The sequence below is a fragment of the Suricata suricatta genome, chromosome 2, assembly GCF_006229205.1.
Source record: "Suricata suricatta isolate VVHF042 chromosome 2, meerkat_22Aug2017_6uvM2_HiC, whole genome shotgun sequence".
NCBI classification, from domain to species: domain Eukaryota; kingdom Metazoa; phylum Chordata; class Mammalia; order Carnivora; family Herpestidae; genus Suricata; species Suricata suricatta.
In genome coordinates this window covers 137,507,224-137,523,661 of record NC_043701.1, presented here as the reverse complement: position 1 = coordinate 137,523,661, position 16,438 = coordinate 137,507,224, and the positions used below count along the sequence as shown (strand labels likewise).

The following is a 16,438-nucleotide window of genomic DNA, read 5'->3' as shown; positions in this document are numbered from 1 at the left end:
ACTCCAGCTACTCCCCTTTGGGTTTCCCTCAGGAATTTGACAAAAGGCCAAACTAAAAATAAGTAGTAGACTACAAAACATATGACCCACAGGAATGATATGACCAGTCTAACTCCTCCTCACACAATGGAATCAAGCCAATCAGGAATGGACAACCCAGTACCTAGAGTTATCAAGCCATAAGGGTAGAACCTGAGAAGGAATAAGGGGAAGGGAAGGGATGGGTGACCAAAACAAGGACCCTTGCCTATAGTCACAGGCAATTACTTTCAATTGCCCTCCTCTGTAAAAAGAGCTTTCATACTCTGATCTTATACTTACACTCTCTGATCTTATACTCTAATAAACTTTTGCCTGCTCCTCATTTGTGTCCACCTATTCAAAGCAGTAAGGTACCAAACCCCAGGTAATGAGGTAAAATATCCTGCAACAAGGGGACAGGATCCATGGGCAGAAAGAGCTGCACTAGGGTTGTGGCCAGTGACTGATTATATATCTTCAAGTTAGGAGGGAGCCAGGGATAGTGTAAGTCTCTAAGGAATTTTGGAAGCAAAGTTTCCAGGACCTTGAGGGGCTAGCAGCTATTAGGAAAAGGTCATTTATTACTGTTCAGTAAAACCTCAGTCATGAGACCTTTCAGATTTATATCAGTGGGCCATACGTTTGGATTATGATTGTCAACCTGTATCTTGGGGATGGGGGTTGGGGTAGAGATAAAGGAAGTTTCCAAAGGGATTTTAAAATGTTTAAAGTAGACGTACAGGATCCTGGGGGTTCGGGATAATGTTAACCTAGGTAAGACTGCCTTTTGCCCTTTGCCCATCATTGATGGAACAGAGTTCCTAGAGGAATGTCACTCCGCCTGTTTCAAGGACTTGTCAATGGGCTGTAGGCAGTAAGGAAATTCAGTTTTCCACATCAAGAGCAGTCCTTGGCGCACAGTATGTGTTCAGTAAATGGCCCATGAGTTAATAACTATCTAGGGACTCAGAAGAAGAAGAAAAAGAGGCAGGAGAACATGTTCCTTGTGCTGCCTTTGTTCTCCTGGTGCTTTATACCCTTGCAGATATGCCACCATTCACTGCTCCGCCTAACCTCTTCTCCAGGAAACCGTGGCTATTTGTACTTATGAAGTTACAGAAAGATTCCAAAGGAGCAGATGAAGAAAAGGAGAAATAAAACATAAGAAGGAATGCTCTTTTTGAGAAGAAAATTTGTGGGGTAGGATGGTTATACGAGTTACCTTAATAAAAAACAAAGAAAGGGACTGCATCTTATCCTCTTTGACTATTCCTGATTGAGGAGAAACTGATGAAATAGAGCAAGATAAATAAAGGAATAAAGAGCTAATCCACAAGAGAGAAGACTGTTTTTATTGCTCTTACACAGATGTCTGTCCTTACAACACAAAAAAGTTTTCTTCTTTGGGGGAGGGTAGGAATAAGCGTAGGGGAGCTACAATTTAAATTGGAATCTCTAGGCAGGCTGTGTTTAGGAATTAGCCTTGCATTATTTTCCTGGCTCCCCACCCCCTCTTGTCTTTTTAGTTGAGGAGCATTTGCCCTGGAATAGCACATAGAGTTTGCATTAGCATCCCTGAGGATAGAACTTTGACCCCACAGACTAAGGAAGCTACAAATGGAAAATTCCAAGTTGCTGTACTCTTTTATTTTCATGCTAATGCTTCTGCAGAGAGTATTTAAAGAAACAGATGCACAAGAATAATAAAGAGTTGAGGACTAAGAACGCCTCTGACAACAGTGGAGTGTTTTTCCAGCATGTTCTTATATCTGTCTGTGCTTGCACAAATCCAAAGGGCTCAAGGTGAAACCCTGTTTTTACTTTATGAAAAAGCCAAACTAGCATAGATATGGAAAACCCTGGGTCTGGCTTTCAAATCCTGATTGGATTTGAAAGCTGTATGCTTCATTTTACTTTCTCCGGGCTACACTATTCAACTCCCAAAGACAGATGAGCATTCAGTAAAAGCCTGTGGGGAATGGTGAGTTCCCAATCTCCCTTGCCAATTGACACTCCAGTTCAACAATACTCATCCCTTTCTCCAATCCAACCTGGATGGTACCCACTGTAAGTTCAGCCCTGCCGGCTATTTCCACTGTATTCCCTACAAAAAAAAAAAAAAAAAGTTTTCATCTTTTCCTTAGCATAACTTCATCCTGGGTATAAATCTTCAAGTAGAAGACATATGAGCACACTACACTCTGCAAAGCCAGATCGTTTGAACATTTTTCTCTTAATATGCAAACAGACATACTTCACTACAGACATGCTTCCTAAAGGAAAAGCCCCTTAGAAAGGTAAAATCATCCTATCTAACCCTGCTTTAAGATTACTTCTCTCACACACCCCTCAGCTGGACTATGGCCAGAAATTAAACAAGAACTCCACTTGGTCTCTTCCCAAGTTCTCTTTCACACCCTGAAACCACCCAGGGAGACTTCCTCCAGGTGCATCACCTGTACAAATGGTTTCATTCCAGGGGTGGCTTTAGAATTTTTCATATTGACAGTCCATAGGAGCAATAATTAGGTAGAAGTGTGAGTGGAGACAGGGAATGGAGGACCTGCTCTGAAACTGCATTTCTCTATCAAGTACACATTGTCTTTCTTGGTTTGTAGGTTTAGAAGAGGTGATTAGTAGAAAGCACTCTTAGACGACTGGAAGGAGGGAGTGGACAGACTCAAGCCAGAGCAGAAAGAACTGAAAAATGGCCACTCCCAAGTGATATGATAAACCCAGCTTTCTCTTTTCACCTATTTGCTTTCAACTCAGTTCTTCTCTTCACCCAAGGCTACATCCCAACCCTCTGCTGTTCGCTCACTTTCCCTCCTCTGTACTCTTGTAGCTTGACCTCTGTTCTCTGTGTGCTGAATCTCATTTCTACAATTAGACTACAGGATTCCTGAAGGCAGAGCCCACAGCTTCTTGTGCATCTCCCACAATCCCCAGTGCAAGGTTCCTCCTCAAAGAAAAAGAAAACGTGGTTGGCTGACTGATTGAAGAAACAGAAACAGGCCTCTGCAGTGACCTGAAGCATATGGAATTCTGATTAAGGGAAGTGAAAAGTCAAAAAGCCCAATATTGCACCCTTTATAAAGGACACATATCCTGACAAATCCGAGGTTATTGGAAAAGTAACAACCTTCTCCCCTGACCAGCCCCAACCAAAAATTTCATTAGAATGGATAAAGAACCAGAGCAGTAAATATTAATGGCTGGGAGGGGGAAGTTGGAGGACAGCAGGCTGAACTGAGCAGGTGTTCACCTCACTCAATTTCAATCCGTTTGCAGCCAACAACGTCATTGTTTGGCCTTCTTGAGCTTACCGACAGGCCATTTTTCATGCTTTTACCATTTCTGGCCAAATGCAAACTTTTTAATTAAATGTACCACATGATTCCAGATGTTTGTTTATTTGTTCCAAAAAGGTCGTAAAACCTCTACATGAGGAAAAACCTGGGGCAGGGGTAAAGTTTTCTACAAGGTATAGGAAAACAAATGAATTAGAACCGGGATGGGGAGGTGAATGCTGGGCAGAGCAGAGAACAAGCTGGACTAAAACCATTGGCTTCACATTATTCTCCTTCCAGAAACCCAAGATCTGGGCACTTAATAGTTTTTTAAAAAAAAGAATGCAGCTCTTCTGGAGCCAAAGATCAGAATGAGAACAAATTCTTGTGACTGCTTTGCCTGCTTACTGTATGTTTGTTCCTGTTGCTATGAGATCCACTACATTAATTCCAGCAGACTCCCATTTAAGAAGCTAGATTATAGCTTATGCGTGAGTGGTAGGGGGGCATCCTGCAAAAGGAAAAGAAAGAAGTGGGATACAGACAGAGACCACAGCTTCTCACATACCCTGCCAGGGTCCTCGCAGCCTTCTGTTCTCTTGTATTATCTCTAAACATAGTCAGTCATTAATTCAGTCTATGGCATTTGCTATAGAATGTTTCTCATATTCCTACCCTTCTTCTCTGTTCCTCCAACCAGCAAGCCACTCCAGTCTTCATTATCAACGCTAGATTATTTCAACATTATCCTAACTGATGCTGGGCTCTAAATTTTCCTTTTGAAACCCAACATCAGAAATACTTTGAATAATCTGAGGAGGAAAGGCACTGACCAGCCATTTTGTCTGATGCCTGAGCCAGAGATACTGTGACCAAATCATCAGCAACCTCAAACAACAATTCCACAGTGGCCTTAAGGTTCCCTGCTCCATTGGCAATGCCCTGGCCCCAGCCATCTTCCTCATCTGTTACCAACTTGTTTTCTAAATTACCTTTGCTAGGGACCTACTCTTTGGAGCGAGTACAGTCTGCAGTTACATAGCCTGGTATCAAGAAATCTAAAGCTTCTAAAACTTCAATGCCATCCCACAGTCTCCTCCTCAATTCCAGACTCTTTTCTTTCCAATTCCTCCCTCATGCAGTTTGAAGATTAATCATCCCATAGCACAGTTTATAATCAAATCTAGATCCTTCTGCCTATTCAAGGCCTGCCATAATATGGATCCATCCTCTAAACGTAACTTTATTTCTGACTGTTTCAAAACCTGGTCCCTGCCTCTAGCCAGTTCTACCTATTCTTATGTGTGTGCTTCTTCTTTGCCCATATCCCTTTTTTTCTTTCTGGAATATCCTTCTTCTGCCTTCCATCTACAAACGTCCTACTTGTCCTTCAAGGCCAACATCTGCCAAACAGCCATCCATGACTAGTCTAGCCTTTATCGATTTCCAACTTTTCTAAACATGTACACATTTAAGGCTTTTACTAAGTAAGGCAATTTTTACTTATATAATATATAATATCTAGTTTGGTTGGCATTGCTTCATTTTGGTATGTCCTCAATCAAACCATAAATCCTTAGAAGACAGATACCATGCTCTCGATTCTTCAGTTTCCCACAAACCTTAACATATACTTTGTACACAGTGGATGCTAAGTTAAAGACAGTGGATTCTGGAAAGACTCCTTACATGAAGGTTCTCAGAGCAATAGCTGTCATTGCGTAAGTCATATCTGACCATGTTTCAATTCTTCACTTGTAGTGAAAGGGATTAGAAACAGCCCATGACTCTAAAACTTCAAGACATTTAGAATCTTCAATCCTGTCAAGCCCAGACTCTCCATTTTTAAGACTGAGGGACACATTTTCACCATCATTTAAAAAAAAACTGTTTATTTATTTTGAGAGGAGAGAGAAGGGGGTGAAAGGGAGAGAAATAGAGCAGGAGAGGATGAGAGAGAGAAAGAGAGAGAGAGAGGGAGGGAGGAGGGAGGGAGAGAGAGAGGGAGAGAGAGAGAGAATGAATCCCAAGCAGGTCCTGTGCTGACAGCAGAGAGCTCAGAGCCTGATGAGGGGCTCAAACTCACAAACCCTGAGATAATGCGTGACCTGAGCCTAAATCTAGAGTCAAACACTTAACCGACTGAGCCACCCAGGAGCCCCTTCACTATCGTTTTTTATTTGGACCGTTTTTTAGGAGAAGGATTATCTCTTATCTTGCAAAAGTAAAGTTTGTTCCTTTTGGGAATACAAGGCAGGACTCCATTTTTCCCTCCTTACTTTGCCGCTCGAACAGAAGAGCCAAATTCGTAGACTCTCTGTGTCTATGAGTGCACAACAATTCTGCCCAAAGAGCAGAAATAAAGCAATCATGGAGACTGCAAATGAAAAATCATCCTTGGAGAAAAAAGATAGGAAATGGACCCCTATGGATTTCAAATGCTTAAAGGAGGTTGCTTAAAGTTCCTGGCTGAAGTCCATGCCAGTCTTGGTAATAGCCAAACGGATTCATCCATCTTCAGATTCCACTTGGCTTGCTCTTCCATCACTGCCACCTTTCCAGACAGCGATACACACATGCACATCTATCTATATATATGCGGAAGTTTTAATCTACACTACCCTCCATTCCAATCCACCCAGCCCCGCTCGGTACAGAGTGAAGCTATTGACCCTGCAAAGCAGCAGAGAGATGAATTTGATGACCCAGACTAGAGTTTTTAAACCATTTCAGCAAGGTCTAGAATCAAAGGAAAGTACAATTTATTCAGCACTTAGTAAAGTCCTTTTACTTTGGAACAGAGCGCACACACTGAAAATAGACTCCCACTGCCACGCAGATAAAATAAACCTGTCAACCACCACTGTCAAATCACTAGTCACCTCGATTAAATAAAGGAAACTTTAGCATCTCTCAGCATCTGAGAATTCCACCAAGATTATAAGCCCATAAAAGCATTATGAAGGAAAAAAAACTAAAGTAATAGGTTCTGTTGAAATGTCATCAGAGGAAGCATTTTACATAATTAGAAAATGCTAATAATAGCTCTGCACAAGGAACCAACACACTCTTCCCCTACGCAGCCAGGGCAAAGCCACGGCATGGAGTCTGAAAGAAGGGAGCCAAGGCCATGCACTTTCACAGCAGGACCCACAGAAGAAACACATCTCTGTCAGCAAGGAGGCCGTCCTTGCGATTGCTAAGGTGCTTTTCTTTTCCTTTTTCTTCTCTCTCTCTCTTTCACAGTTTTCAATACACTTTCCCTGGGGAAGAGTTGGATCTGCCATGCTTCTGTGAATCTTCAATGACTCACTCATGTTTTTTGAGAAATCAACTAATAGTTAGCTCCCTTGAAAAGCTAATCAAAATATTTTGGAAGACAGAAAGCGATAAATTAGCAGGCTGCTTTAGTCATAGGGTCTGATGGCTTCTCGGCCTTTTGGCTAAGATCAAGTGTAGTTATAGGCTCTGATCTCAGGTGGGACCTACCTTGCAAGGTCACCATAACCATCAGATTACTTATTTTGTCTTTTTAAATGGTCAATGAAAACCAACAAGCAATAGGCAAAAAGACACCTTGATGCTGACCTATTAAGATAACCTAAATAAATGTATTTATTTTCACTGAGCCTGTGCTATTATTCTGTGTAGATTTTGTTTATAACAAGCAAACCTACTTAGCTTTCATGTTCCTTGTGGGATGACATAGTAAGATGGTAGGACTATAAAAAAAAAACTTGAAAATTGTCTGAAAAAGACAGATTGCCTCCAAATCCTCTAAGCATAAAACAAATTGTAATGAGCAGTTTGGTTATCAAGCAGCCCCATCTTGAGCCCTCCTGAAAGTATTCTGTTCATTGGCATGCGGGTTTTCTGACCAACATCTCCCCATTCCAAACATCTTTGTCTACACTGGCACATCTTCACACACATTCATTCATTTTCCTCCTATTCATTTCACTTTGGCTTATTTAAATAGTTGAAGCAAAACATTCTGTATTTACGGCTTCTGTGAAAACATATTTTATGATATCTCATGCTAAAAGTGTTTAAAAAATAAAAATGAAAAAACGCCTGCAGTTTTTCTCTTTTTCTTCTTATTTGGATGGCACACATTGAACTGCTTCATGGAGATATACAGAAAAATCAATTCCTAAGCATAAAATGTAACACACATTAAGGAGACTGCAAATGATAACTAATTATGATGAGTTGCTATGTAAATCACTTGACAGCAGTCCCAGCAATCAATTTCAAACATAAATAGACCAAGCCCATGGCTGGAGAAGAGGATGAACACTTACCAAATGTGTCAGAAATAATGGCAGGATTACCAAGGTTGGGCAGAAGTAGGCTGGCAACCATCTCCAAGCAAGTGTTTGTAGATTTCCTCTTGGTTTCCTGCATTCTTTCTTTCATACACTTAAAGTCCAATGCTTAATATAAAAAGGTAACTATGGCATACTTTCAAGACTGTATAAGCATCAGGGAAAAATACTAATTCAGGGATGTTCATTAGACTTGCAATAACTCTGTAAAGTGTGCACACATATGCACCTTGATGGGGCCTTCAGCGTGATATAGCTACTGGCCATGTCAGATGTGGCGTATGTGTGGGACCGTCTGTTTTAACCTGGCATCACCACCACACTCTACTAAGGTTTTCTCTGCAGCTTAGAGGAGGAACTAGGAACTGCATTTCTGAGACTTCGCTTGCGGCACGATTCTACATTAGAGTGGGCCCAAGAGAGACACTGGAGTACGACTTGGAAATCCAGAGAGAAAGAGGGAGTGGGGCAATGACTGGGTAGTTCTAATGTTTGAAGCAGTGTCCAAGTGAACTTCTTGAGTATCGCTCCCACATGGGCACTGCACACAGAGAATGTCAGTAGGAGGTTCCCAGGCATTCCTGACATGTGCAGAAACTTCCGCAAGCTCTCAAGGATCACCAGCCTAATGTGAGGCTGGGACTCTGAATGGGGTCTTCCCTGACTGGATAAGCCTCTCCGGACATCCACTATGTGTCCCTGAATACATAGTGGGCCTTCTATTTTCCTATATGAATTCACACTGATGCCATAGCATTTTCCCCTGGCTTTTTCAAACTTTCTCTGCTCTTGAATTTATAGACTTGTAACTTAAAAGAAGGGAAGGAAGGAGAGTAACACAATTGTTTTGACAGAAATAAGCAAGGATACTTTAATATTTTTCTACAGCCTTAGTAAAGGCTTTGGGAATCCACCCGTGGCAATGGGCATTTCCAGGCCATTTCTCTTCCTATACTTTCTTCTTCCCTCCGGCACAATGCCACAGTCAGTCCTGCATTTGCTTCATGTGTCCTGTGTGAAGAAGACATGTCAGGGGTGGCCTGGGATTCAAGGACTCTGAATTTTTTTTTCCTTGCCTCTGTCACTGAGTGACTTAGTCTCCCCCAGAAGTTCTTGGCGCCTTCCTCTGTGAAATGGGGATAATAATATTTACCTCCCTACTTTATAGGGTTGTCTTGAGGATGATATGGTCTATTCACTAAATAGAAATGTTTTCCCCCAAAGACACAGTGGTCTATATAAATGCAAATTCCACTTCTAACAGCTACCAGATAAAGAGTGGCAATGCCTGGCAGGTAGGTGTAAGTCCTATGCACATATTTAAAGAAACATTTTTCTAACACTTCAACACTCCTCATAACGTGGATACCAATGGAGGATATAGTAAGTAGACCGCCCCTAGGTATCATCTGGGATTCCTGAAACAGCTGCATGGTCCCTGCACTCTAAAGACATAGTGAGACCTAGAGAAGGATTCTCAGATTCAGGCACACCATTCTAAAACCACATCTATATCACAGCCTACATCTCACTGCAAGTCCAGCCCCTTCTTTGAAGCTCCTGTTCTAGTAAAATAATTCCATGAGTTGCTTCAATTCATCCTATTTCCTTCCTACCATCAAAACATGAAAACTATGACATAAACATTATTATCTACTTGGAAGTTATACAATGTGGCCAAAATGTTGTCTGGCAATGAACCAATAGATGTGGCTCCAACCACAGTGATCTGGGGTTGTGAAAGCAAGAAAGTTGAGGTATGAGGTCCACAAGGCTGGCCTTTCCTTCCAGTATCCCTCACTCCCAAAGGAAGATGGGTTTCCTTTCTCAGACACCATCAAGTTACCTCACAGAGGCATCTAAATTACTGACGCTCCCCTGGGCTTCTGCCACTCATCATTTACTGAACAAATATTTACTGAGCTTCTATTCAACAGGAAGCCCTGTGCTAGGCATTGCAGGCATAGTGGTGAGCAAAGAGACACAATCTCCGCCATTGCCTCCAAGAGCTTACAGCCTGTCCAGGAAGACAATCCCTGAATAAAAGAACAGTGACCTATTATGAATGTGTGGGGTGGGATCAGAAAAGCCTTCCTTACAGCAGTGATATTTAAGCTGATACCTGAAGGATGAGCAGGAGCCAGTGATGTGAAAGAGAAGAACGATTTGAATCTGTACTGCCCCTCAGAGAACTTTCATTTATGATAAGTTCAAGACATACACACACTTCACCTCTATCACACAAAGCAGAATATAAACAATTGCACTAAGGAGATAGAGGCAAATATTATAGCATGTCAGGAAGAGGAAAAATCAACATAAGAAACAATTTCTTATAAGAGGCAAAAAGTACTGTGCATTATAATCCCTATGATGCATGGATTAGCTGTAAATTACAAATGGAAAAATGGAGTCCCCATCTCTGATAATTATTCTGGGCCCAGATTTCCTTTGCATGTGAATCTACAGTCCTTAGGACATGAATCTTGGGTTTATCTGACTCGACATTGGAAGTTACATAAAAGGACAAGCAAAGGGAAAATGGCATGTACAGAAAAATAGCAATTTGCACATGAACTACTGCCCGCCAGTTTATGTAGTTGTTGGTGCGGAATGAAAAGAGATTGGGAACTGGATGAATCAAAAATTATTTGCAAATAGAACATCCACTTAAGATTTTATAGACCAAGTTTCAGAAATCATGGAGGCTTTCAGTGGGGAAAGAAATGATGCAATTTGCCTCCACAATGTGAAAAAGCCCTCTCTGGATAAAGGTTTGTAAGCTGTTTCCATAAAGATATTAACAAATGACACTCAGATAGTTGGGTGGTTTGTATGATCAGAAAAAAAATAGAATAATTTTTTAACCTAAATATGAAAAAGCAAAGTGGCATTAAGCAGTTTCATTCTGGGTGCTGAAGAATCCGCCTTTCCCCTCTTGTTATCATATGATTCATGTCAAGCTAAACCAGATCAGTCACGTCTCTTCACTACACGGATCAGCCCAGTAATAATTCAGCCTTGACGAACTTCTCTGGCTCTCTCTCTATTTACTGGTATCCACAAGACCACAGACCCAAAGACCTGGCCACCATTTCAGGATGCTGACTCGCTTTTTTCAACTGCCAGGTCCTTAGAACTAATCAAGCAACCAGCGAATTAAATGGATAAGGTATTCCTCAGTAAAACTGAGGTATCTGTTGCTGGGTCCTTTAAACAACACTGCTCCCGGGTGGGGGAGAGGAGAAAGTAGCTGATGGGTATTGTTGGGATGAGCACTGGGTGTGGTATGGAAACCAATTAGACAATAAATTATATTAAAAAAAGAAAAAATTAAAAATAAATAAATAAATAACAATGCTCCCATAATGTCAGACTCTGCATCATCAAAGTGCCCGTGTTAACTCTAAACACCTTGTACAGTTTTCCATATTCCAAATATTGCTCCACATACCTTCACGACTTGTAGTCTTATATTCATTTTTTTTTAAGATTCGAATTTTTTGTTTTACTCTTACAGTGACAAATGGTCCTGTTCTTGGGGATTATCATTTATCTGATCATGTCCTTTTTTTATGAAATCTCAATTTCTTGGCTAGATCAACTTTTATAAGTGGGCTTGAGGGCTCGAAGACTTCAGTTCCTATGCAGTGAATTCAATGGTCTGCAGATTAAAAATACTTTTATTTATATATAAGAAACCAATAAATAAATCCATGAGGATATAAGGCTAGAGTTAAATGGTTATTCTGTCTAGATATGGTATTATTATTTGCCTACAGGAACTCCTCACCTGTCCCAACCCTCCCCCCGAAAAAAAACCCAGTCTCTAAAGGAATATGTTCAAGACTTTCATAAGGGCATTCATTGAGGGAAATCTATTCATGGCCATCAAAATAAGGCATGTGGGTAGCTATTTTTTCTACCAGCCTTTGAGCAAAGTTGACTTCCACAAAACTGACACTTAATGAACAGAATTCTAATTGAACCAAAATATATGCAAATGTAGAATAGTCCTACTGTGCCCAGACAACAAATAGGCAACACAGATCCAAGTCACAGTCACCTGGAATCCTGCATCACACTCTTGATCATTGCGCAGAACAGAAGTGTGCCATTTGCCCGGAGCCCACATGTCTTCTCAGAGCACCAGCTTCACCCCTTTCTGGGCATCTCTATAGCCTTTGTTCATACCCACCCATCCTGCAAAAAAGCTGGGATAACAGAGCTAGGATAGTCCTTATTCAGTGTTCCCTGCATATGAGGGGAATTTTCTGCTTGGGAAAATGTGGTTTAAAGTACGGAATGCTGTCAAAGTCTCTTCTTATGATTGGAAGGCAGGGTCACAATTAGGAAACATGGCAGTAGTCATAACCAGGATAAAAGGGGTAAAGGAGTTACACCACATGGCCTTGTGTCCTTCCAGTTCCAACAAAGGTGATCACAGAGTCCTTGGCCTAAGCAGCCGGAAAAGGATGAGGCATTTTTAAATTATATTCCATGCGGACTCTAGAGATGGTGATAAGAATTCAAGTCTTTGGAAACACTGGGTAAGCCAAATTAATGTTTTGAGGATCTGATAATTTAAGAAAAGCAGTGCATTGATTCTGGGCAATGTTATTAGGTAAATTGGAATTCCTTTCAGCTGTAACATAGAGTTCATTCATTTTAAAATTACAGATTTCAACTCTTCTCTCCAAACAATGATACTTTTACAAATATTAGTGAGTTTCTCAATTCTTTCCATCACTTTTGCTGCAGGTAATGATCTACTTAGTAATTTTTAAGTACCATAATCTCTTTACTTAAAGAAAAAAATCAAATCACAAAATTATATTACAGCATGGATTTATTTGCCTTCCCAGTAGACCGCCACTAAATTCTGTTTAATATGACTTAAAATCGCTAGGTTTGACAGGTATGGTTTTCTCATCAAGGCCTTGAAAAGCACTGCGTTCCTTCTAAAGTGTGGAGGCAGCAATAATGAGCCCAGAGCTCTGCACAGCCAAGTGTCCCTCCCTGCAGCCACTAAGAGCAATAAAAAGCTGAGTTCTTACCTCGGTGATTGGTGAGATCCCTGGAAGCAGAAGGAAGTGGTGTATAGTGGTGCTCTGGAGAGGCCTCGACGTGGTCACTGGAAACCTGTGTAATAAAAGAACATGTCAAGATGAAGTAACACCAACCACTAAATACCTTCATTTACTAAACATGACTCCTAGGGATCTGGGTCTGGAGGAAATATTATCAACCAAGACTCTTCTTATGAAGCAAGAATTCTCTGTGCTGAGATAATGTTCTGGTGAGTGTAGGGTAGCATAGGAAGCATTGAGGAGGCTCAGTACAGGCAAAAGGGCTCTGCAACAAGGGAATGTTTGTTTATTGTCTTGAACTGAAAGGTGAGAGGAGGAGGAGGAAGGAGAGAGGGTGAAGGTCAGAGGCCTTCTTCAGGTGCTTCCCACAGATCCAAAGTTCACTGTGAGTAGATTTTTATGGAAATCAGTGAAGATGCTAGACTTTGCCCCAGGGTAGACGGTGAAAAACAGGGCCGGTTTACATGGGCCCAGTGGCACGGAGACACAGAGAAGCTCAGTAGCATGACCCAATGGATATTGGTACCATTGTGTACCATATAGTCGGGCTTCTGGCTAAGTTTAACAACCACACTGAAAAGCTCATCTGAAATTTGGTACATAATGGTTACCAACAAAACTTAGCCATTCCAAAGCCTAAAAGAAAATGAGATGAACTGGATCTATGAAGATGGGGCTTTTTTGTACACAAACAGCTCTTTAATCATCAAACTGTATATAGTGTCATCTGTATGGGTAAGAAGTGCTACCTTTCTTTTTCAGTAACTCTACAACCATGAGGATGAAGCCAGGAAAAAAGGACTATGGCTGTGGAACCAGCTGTCCCTCAGAATCCAAACTCTTCTGACCCTTTCAGAATGCGGATACTTACAGCAAGAAGCATCACTACTGCAAGTCTTACTGAGACTTCTGAATCAGATACTACTTTTTTTTTTAATATCCAAAAAGGAACATCTGCTAGGATCAAAATCCTAAGCTTACAACCTTTCCAAGCTTCAAGAAAAAGTAAATTTCATTAATGCAACATTTTTCTTTCTGGAATAGGAAATACATTCTATGGGATATATTTGCTCTGCTTGGAGCAGGCCTTTTCTCCAAAGAGATTATCTACATTATAGGAATCAAAACTAAGTAGGAGATTAGACCTACTTGCTAGAAAAACCCTTTAAACCCTGCTTCTGACATTTGAGATGTTTGATTAAGCAGCTTTCAGTGGAGACTTACAGAAAGAGTTCTGAATGGAGCAAAATCAGAAGCTGTGTCCCTAAGGTAGAGACAGATTTCAGGTAGCATTACTTCACTCCAGCTCCAAGGGAAATATGCGGTGTTTAAATCTTGATCCAAAGGTACTGGGTCCAGAAAGAGCAAAGTTCAGTCGCTAAGAAAAATGTTTTAAAAAGTAGGTACGGCTTGCTAGATACTATGTCACTAGATACTTAGGATACTGCAGAAATTAGATTTAATTTTAAATACGAAAGTCAGCACATGTCCCTCCATTTGGCATTCAGGGTCTCTTGCAATCCCCACATGATAAATGAGACACAGTGACAGTGTTCTGAACATGGCACCTATTCAATGCTGGAGGCAGGATATATGGGGAGAAGTAATGGGGGCCATCCTTCCACAGATCTACCATACTTCCTTAGTAAAAGGCCATCGTTTCTCTTTGTGTCAATGTTTCTGTTTCACCTCCATGCTAAAAAGGCCCAAAATTCCAGCATGAGTTTTAGGTTGCTATATTGTGATATTTCTTAGTGCATTTAATCTCAATTTGGGTTGTTGACAATTTGATGACAGCTTTTCCTAAAATTACCAGAAGAAACTACCTTTCAGCAAATACCTCTGACTGGGCAAAACATGAGAGCTCTATAACCAAGAGTAAAACAGCTATTTACCTTTATTTCCAATTGTAGGCAAAGCAAAATCGGGGTGGCTTGAGTGCTGTTTTACAGTCACCATTCTATGCCTAGCATTTAATTATTGTTCTTCTCGGTGTCCATTTATAAACTCAAGTCATGGAAAAGAACCCCAGAAAAGAACAACTTTTCAAACCATTGGTGGAGCATCTACGGCTGGATGTTTAAGGAATCTACGACAAATTAAGATTCTAAATACCAGTTCTCTGACTTGGCTCTTATTGAAATGAAGTTCACGTGATTTTTTTCAATAGTCATCAACACATTTGTTCTCTGGATATTATGGTTACAGGCACATTAAGAATAGCATGATTATTATATGAAACAAGTGGATAAGACAATGTCTTCTACCTGTCCCAAATAAAGAAATTCCCTTGAAACTGAAGCAACATACTGAATATGAAATGACTGAAATGTAAGTGAAAAAATGCATATGTTTCCTTTTATCTGGATTAAGAAGATATGCCTAAAATGGGAACAAGGGAAGTTTGGGTAAATCTGAATATTCAGAACCATAAATTGTCTCAAATCTTTGAGTCCTTGCCAAATTTCCTAACTACCTACGGCAGAGAATTATACTCTTACATTTTACTTTTTAAATCACTCCTGCTACAATAAAACATTAGCATCTGGAATGCATATGTCCCCAAATAATTCAAAATATAATAGAAATATGAACAATGGAAATGTCAGGAAATTCAAAGAAGAGAACACCTCAGTGATTAATAAATGAAAAAGAAAAAGGTCAAATTCACTAATCCAAAGAGCGATGCAAATTAAAAGAAGATACAATTTTTCCTCCCACCATATTGGCCAACTTTCAAGTCTTACAACAAGGGCTAAGGTGAATGAAGGGAAATGAACTTGTCCCTTACCAGTGGGAATGGACAATGGTTCAACTACTTTGGAGAGTAATTCAGCCATATCTAATAAATTTGAAAATTGGTACAGCAACTCCATTTAAAATGTATACACTATGGAAAAATTCACTCAGGTCTATAAAGTGGAACATAAAAGAGTGTTTATTACATGATTATTGAGAAAAGAACAAATTGGAAATAGTTCAAATGCCTGTCAATGAGGAAAATGGGTAAATAAAATGTTGTATATTTGTATGACAGAATAATATTTAGCATTTAAGAGCAATAAACCTGATTTATGTATCTCTAGTTGAATAGGTCTAAAACTTTAACACAGAAAACATAAATAAATAAATAAAATCTAACACAGTGAAAACACAAGTTGCAAATTGACATATGTGGTCATATGTATGTATGTATAAGTATATACATATGTGTATGGAAACACCTAGCAATTATACTAGTTAAACACTAAATTCATGAAAATGGTTGCCTCTGCTAGAAGGCATCAAAGCATACTGGGGCTAACAAGATGGAGAAGGCTTCCATTATATATATATATATATATATATAAGGTTTATTTATTTTATTTAAAGTAAGACTTGGAAGAAAATATGTCAATATATTAGAAAATACAAATTCTATATGTTAGTTAAAGGTCTTCATTATTTTTCAACTTTTCTACATTCTTGAAATTTCTCAAAATTAAACAAGAAAATTAAAAAAAACCAAATATTCCTACTTCTTCTCTGATCCATAGAATTCTATAGTGATATGAACCCATAATGAGAGGAAATTCCTTTAACAATTTCCCAGTACTCACACAACATGGATAACATGAATTTAGGCCATTTCTGGTTCACCTTCTGTGATGAAATGTCCCCATTTCTGTCTTCCTAAGGCTGCTGAGTATGACAATGGAATAGAAAAAGC

The 16,438-nt window shown here is 40.0% G+C and overlaps 1 protein-coding gene across 2 annotated transcripts in view; it reads right to left on the bottom strand.

The window, feature by feature from the left end:
• The window catches only part of LRMDA (leucine rich melanocyte differentiation associated), a 721,100-nt gene that overhangs the window by 190,483 nt on the left and 514,179 nt on the right, over positions 1-16,438 (bottom strand). For both annotated transcript variants that reach the window (XM_029932012.1, XM_029932013.1), the window contains exon 5: positions 12,697-12,781. In XM_029932012.1, coding sequence (XP_029787872.1) covers positions 12,697-12,781 — 85 coding nt within the window. The remainder of the gene's footprint in view (positions 1-12,696; positions 12,782-16,438) is intronic.